General features: G+C 44.7%; 1 protein-coding gene across 2 annotated transcripts in view; it reads left to right on the top strand.

Moving 5' to 3' along the window:
- The first annotated feature begins 217 nt into the window (after positions 1 to 217).
- Positions 218 to 6000, top strand: part of UBE2R2 (ubiquitin conjugating enzyme E2 R2) — a 104136-nt gene continuing 98353 nt past the window's right edge. For both annotated transcript variants that reach the window (XM_064380591.1, XM_064380583.1), the window contains exon 1: positions 218 to 423. In XM_064380591.1, coding sequence (XP_064236661.1) covers positions 247 to 423 — 177 coding nt within the window. In that variant the 5' untranslated portion in view covers positions 218 to 246. The remainder of the gene's footprint in view (positions 424 to 6000) is intronic.

Raw genomic sequence — 6000 nt, 5'->3', positions numbered from 1 at the left:
GACCCCTCCTCTCGCCTGGCCTAAGTGTGAGGGGAAGCGCCCGGCCCGGCCAGCGTCGTGTGTGAGGACGACCCCGGGCGGGCCCACGGGCCGTGTAGGGCCTGGTCCGGCCCGCCGGGTTTGTGAAGACCGGGGCCCGGTGCGGCCCGGCCCGAGGGCGAGCGGAGGGGAGGGGCCTGGTTCGGCCCGGCCGGTGCGTGAGGACTGGGGCCCGGGCCCGGCGCCGCCGCCGCCGCCTCCGCCGAGATGGCCCAGCAGCAGATGACCAGCTCGCAGAAGGCCCTGATGCTCGAGCTGAAATCCCTGCAGGAGGAACCGGTGGAGGGCTTCCGGATCACCCTGGTGGATGAGTCCGACCTCTACAACTGGGAGGTGGCCATCTTCGGACCCCCCAACACCCTCTACGAAGGCGGCTACTTCAAGGTACCCCCCCCTCCCGGATCTGGCCTCCGCGGCCGAGGCCTCCGCTCTCCGCAGCTTTTGGCCTTTCCTGGGGCCAGGAGTGTGAGCACGGGCGAGTGGAGGGGGCTCCTCACCTCGGCAGCCCCCTCCCCCATCCATGGAGGCAGGAAGGCCTTGCTCGCCGAGTGCCTTTTCTTTGTCATGGGGGCGGGGGCGCGGGCGGGGGCTGGAGGGCCGGCTGCACCGGGAAATGGGAGAACCTCTCTGGTTAGGTTAGTGGCTACGGGCGGAGGAGGCCGTCTTTGTTTCCCCGGCTGAGGGTGGGTGGAAAGAGCGGTGGTCTGTCTGTGCTTTCTCGTCCTCCCATCGCAACCCTCCCTGCGCAGGCTGGAACTGCCCCAGAGGGCAGGGTGACCTGCACCGACTGGATTGGACTTTTCTTTTTTTGGGGGGTGGGGGTGGAGTGGGGGAGGGGTACCAGCCTGTCATTCCAGAAGCTGCCTAGTGCCCTGACATTTTGAGGATTTGCTGGGCTTCTTGGGTAGTGGTAGTGCCAACTTTGCATTCCAGTGGGCGGTGGTGAAGAATAGGACCCTAGGGGTGGCTAAAAAAAAAAAGGGTGCCCGCGTCGTCTTTCCATTATCCATTTGGGGAACTTTTAATTTAGCCCTCTTTCCGTTGCCATTCTCTGCTTACCTCAGTCACTGATTATTTCAAAATGCCCTTTGTCCTCACCGTGCCACCAAGTTTGCCAAGCTTTTTTTCTACAGGTAGAAATATCCACAGAGGGTGGAACGAGTCACGTAGGGAGACTGATAGCTTCCCACTTTCAGAGACAAAATTGAAACCTGCTCAAGTGGTTAACTCTAGGTAAAAGAGTAGTCTCACAGATGACAAGTATCATCTGAGGTGAGATGGCTTCTCTGGGTAGGCTGTATGGTTCCTTAGCGACCGCAGACATTGTTTCTATTGTTTTATATGGTTTTAGAACAGTGGTCATCATTGCAGAATCCAGTGATTTTTTTTTTTTTAACTCCAAGGTAGATAACTTGGAGATAATGAGTGTTTGTTTTGTTTTTACTTGAGTGTTTTTGCAGGGACTAATCACAGATGGAAAGTTTGAACGTTTTAAATGATGAGGGCAGAGACAGAGGAAATGAGTGCTTAGGAATCCATTTAGTTTTATTTTTTTATTTCCAAAATTAAGTAAAATAGGCCAGTGAGTCAATTTTAGTTTGGAAGGGAGGGGTTATCTTGGCACAAGTTTTAAATGAGTATCTTAGTCATGTAGTTGTGATGTATTTTTAGGACTACCCAATTACTTAACTCTTGTTTTCTACCCTTCTAAAGGTGGAAACCTCAGTTTTAGGCTTGAAATTAGGTCAACTTTATAGAAGATGGGATTGATAGAGGAATGTTTAATATTCTCTGCTGTGATAGTCACTGAGTACCTAGGAAAAGCACGTTTTTAGAATATTATGTAAGAGCGATACCCCTACGGACTCTTAGGCTTCATCTTTTGTGGTCAACCTACACTATACTTTTCAGATGCAGATATTTAAAATTACTAAGAAAACATACAGGTTATTAGTAACAAAGTGGAAACGGTATTGCTGTGTTTATGTTGAAGCATATCCTGTGTTGTCAAATACAAATTTTTATTTAGGCATACTGGAAAAATTAGTTGTACAAAATAGAATATATGTGATGCCTTTTTTTAACAAAGCATTGTTTAGCAAAATCTGCTGGCTAATGTTATTAGAATAAAGTTTAATTTCCAAAAATTGTCATTGTTTGGTACAACCGATATTTAAATAAATGAGTACTAGTTAGAATAATTTCACTCCAATGCAGTTAAAAACAACAGCAAAAAAAAAAAAAAAATTGGTATATGAGAGAAAATAATGGGTTGTAAATTGTAATATTTGTGCATAAGTCTGGGAAAGGAGTGTGGAGAACCCTCTCTGTTTGAAATAGGTAGTATGGAAGGATTCCCTGTGTTCATACACTGATTTAAATTAAATGCTTCTGAACTTCAGCCCTTGTTTAGAAAGAATGATTTAATCTCCTACTTTGCGTTGTTAGATTTCTTGTTTTGAGTGTTTTTACCTTTAATTCTGTCATGTATGAAAATTTGTAAACAGGTTTTATGGTTTTGTCTTATGTGAGAAGTTTGTTCAATTTTATTTTCTACTACTTTTTCCCTTATTATATGGCCTTTTATCCATTAGTTCTTTATCAGAAAAAGGCTAATTTGTGGTCATGAGCAGTTAACACTGGGGATATGCTTAAAAGCATTGTTTTTATTTCACTGCTTTTGTCTTAAGACAAGGCTTTTAGTGTGTTTCACTACAGCTGCAGTTAAAAGTTGACACAAAGCTTTCTCTACCATACCACTCTTCTCCCTTATGAAATGTTAGTCCTTGAACATTTAGTATAATTTATATTCAAGTTAAACTCTTTTCCCTTTTTGGCATAGTCATTTATGAAGGCAGCAGGATTGCCAGTCATTCTTTACATTTTTCATACTGTAACTCCTTTAATTTTTACATATTAATAGGTTTCAAACTGATTTTTTTCACCCTGAAATAGTTGACTCTTGTCTCTTAACTACAGGATCTGCATTGGAGATTTGTGAGACCTGTATTTCACAGAATTTTTTGATTGATCCTTTTTTTGCTTATTTGATATCTCCAATCTGTGTGATTTTTAGCTTTGGGCCATATAGATGTAGGATGGGCAAAGATAGTTTCTTCTTTCCATTCTGCATACTGTACAATCTTTTTTGGCCTTGCTGTCTTTCTGTCTAGTTTCTTACGTTGCTACCCTGGAGCAAGTTGGAATTTTATTATGTTACTAGAAAAATAAATTGTTGATCAAGTCAATAGCTAATGAAGACTTTTAACAAGTTCACCCCATTTCTTTTGAAAGGAACTTTTTCAGGCTCTTGCTCTGTCACCCAGTTTGGGGTACAGTGGTGTGATCATGGCTCACTGCAGCTTCCAGCTCCTAGGCTTAAGCAGTCCTCCCACCTCAGCTTCCTGAGTAGCTGGGACTGCAATATTTGTTAAGTGAGGTGGGGTCTCACTATGTTGTCCAGGCTGGTTTTAAACTCCTGGGTTCAAGAGATCCTCCCTTCTCAGCCACTCAAAGTGCTGGGTTTACAAGTGTGAGCCACCATGCCCGGCTGGACTATCTTTTCAAATAACTCCTGCTAAGGACTGTAGCTTAATGTGGGTGCTGTAGTATTGAACCTCCTTGGAACTTTTGCATTATTTAATCTAAAGCATTATAGCAGTGAGTCTAGAGTCAGAAAGAGTGCCTCTGTTATGATATGCTTAACAAAAATTTAAATGATACAGGAAGCTTAAAGTTTGCAGTTACCTTTTTATAGTTTTTTTTTTTTTTTCTTTTTTTTGAGATGTATCACTCTGTTGCTCAGGCTGGAGTACAGTGGTGCTTTCTCAGCTCACTGCAACCTCTACTTCCTGTGTTCAAGTGATTCTCCTGCCTCAGCCTCCTGAGTAGCTGGGATTACAGGCATGCACCATGACACCTGGCTAATTCTTTTTGTATTTTTAGTAGAGACAGGGTTTCGTCATGTTGGCCAGGCTGGTCTTGAACTCCTGACTGCAAGTGATCCGCCTCCCTCAGTCTCCTTACTAGGAACACCTTTGTTAGACCTAACACTGACTTTTGTATTTTCTTTTCTTTTCTTTTTTTTGAGACTGACTTTCACTCTTGTTGCCCAGGCTAGAGTACAATGGCATGATCTCAGCTCCCTGAAACCTCTGCCTCCTGAGTTGAGGTGATTCTCCTGCCTCAGCCTCCCCAGTAGCTGGGATTACAGGCATGTGCCACCATGCCCAACTAATTTTGTATTTTATTTTATTTCATTATTTTTGTTATTATTTTTTAGATAGAGATTCAATGTTGTTGACCAGGCTGGAGTGCAGTGGCGCGATCTTGGCGCCCTTCAAACTCCACCTCCCAGGTTTCAGGGATTCTCCTGTCTTAGCCTCTTGAGAAACTGGGATTACAGGTGCAAGCTACCATGTCCAGTTGATTTTTGTATTTTTAGTAGAGATAGGGTTTTGCCATGTTGGCCAAGCTGGTCTTCAACTCCTGACCTCAGGTGATCCACCTGCCTCAGCCCCAAAAAGTGCTGGGATTACAGGCATGAGCCACCGTGCCTGGCCTAGTTTTGTATTTTTAGTAGAGACAGGGTTTCTCCATCTTGTTCAGGCTGGTCTCGAACTCCCAAGCTCAGGTGATTCGCCTGACTTGGCCTCCCAAAGTGTTGGGATTACAAGTGTGAGCCACCAAGCCTGGCCTACACTGAACTATATTAAGGAAACTCTTAAAAACTTTTTTTTTTTTCAAAGAGATAGAGTCTCACTCTGTTGCCCAGGTTGGCGTGCAAAGGTGTGATCATAGCTCACTGCAGCCTGAAACACTTGGGTTCAAGGGATCCTCTTGCCTCAGCCTCCTGAGTAGCTGGGACTGCAGGTGCACATCACACTGTTTCAATAAAAAAAATTTTATTGTACAGATAGAGTATTATTATAGGCCAGTCTGGTCTCAAACTCCTAGCTTCAAACAATCCTCCCACCTTGGCCTCCCAAAGTGCGGGGTTACAGATGTGAGCTACCACATCGGGCCAGGTAATTTTTTTTTTTTTTTTTTTAAAGACCAGGTTTCACCATGTTGGTCAGGCTGGTCTTGAACTTCTGACCTCAGGTGATCCTCCCGCCTTAGCCTCCAAAGTGCTTGGATTACAGGCGTGAGCCACCACGCCCGGCCAATAATTTTTTTTTTTAATAAGAGAATATGCATTATTTCCTATGCCTCATTTGTTCTGCAAAGAATGGATCTGTTTTCTGCCTTCCCTCTTCCACTTAAAAAACCAAGCCAACCTTAGCCTTGGAATTACAGGTGCTTGCCTGCATGCCTGGCTAAATTTTGTATTTTTAGTGGAGAAAGGGTTTCACCATGTTGGCCAGGCTGGTTTTGAACTCCTGACCTCAGGTGATCCACCTACCTCGGCCTCCCGAAGTGCTGGGATTAGAGGCGTGAGCCACTGCACTTCGCTGAAAATTTTTTTTTTTTTTTTTTTTTTTTTTTTTTTTTGAGCACAGGCTGGAGTGCAGTGGTAGTCTTGGCTCACTACATTCTCTGCCTCCTGGGTTCCAGCGATTCTCCTGCCTCAGCCTCCTGAGTAACTGGGGATTACAGGGGTGTGTCACTGTGTCAACACGCCTGGCTAGTTTTTGTATTTTTAGTAGAGATGAGGTTTCATCATGTTGGCGAGGCTGGTCTTGAACTTCTGGCCTCAGGCAATCCTCCCGCCTCGGCCTTTCAAAGTGCTGGGATTATAGGCATGAGCCACCAAGCCCAGCCAAAACAATTTTTTTTTTTTTTTTAAAGATGGGGTTTCACCATGATGGCCAGGCTGGTCTTGAACTCCTTACCTCAGGTGATCCACCCACCTCGGCCTCCCAGAGTGCTAGGATTACAGGCGTGAGCCACCGTGGACTTTTTCAAACAGGGATTCTTTTGAGAAATTGAATAATTTTCTCAGAGAAAGTGGGTACGCAT

Source organism: Aotus nancymaae, unplaced genomic scaffold, assembly GCF_030222135.1.
Source record: "Aotus nancymaae isolate 86718 unplaced genomic scaffold, 86718_ANA_hifiasm-v0.15.2.pri h1tg000003l, whole genome shotgun sequence".
NCBI classification, from domain to species: domain Eukaryota; kingdom Metazoa; phylum Chordata; class Mammalia; order Primates; family Aotidae; genus Aotus; species Aotus nancymaae.
This window is presented reverse-complemented; position numbering and strand designations above follow the sequence as displayed.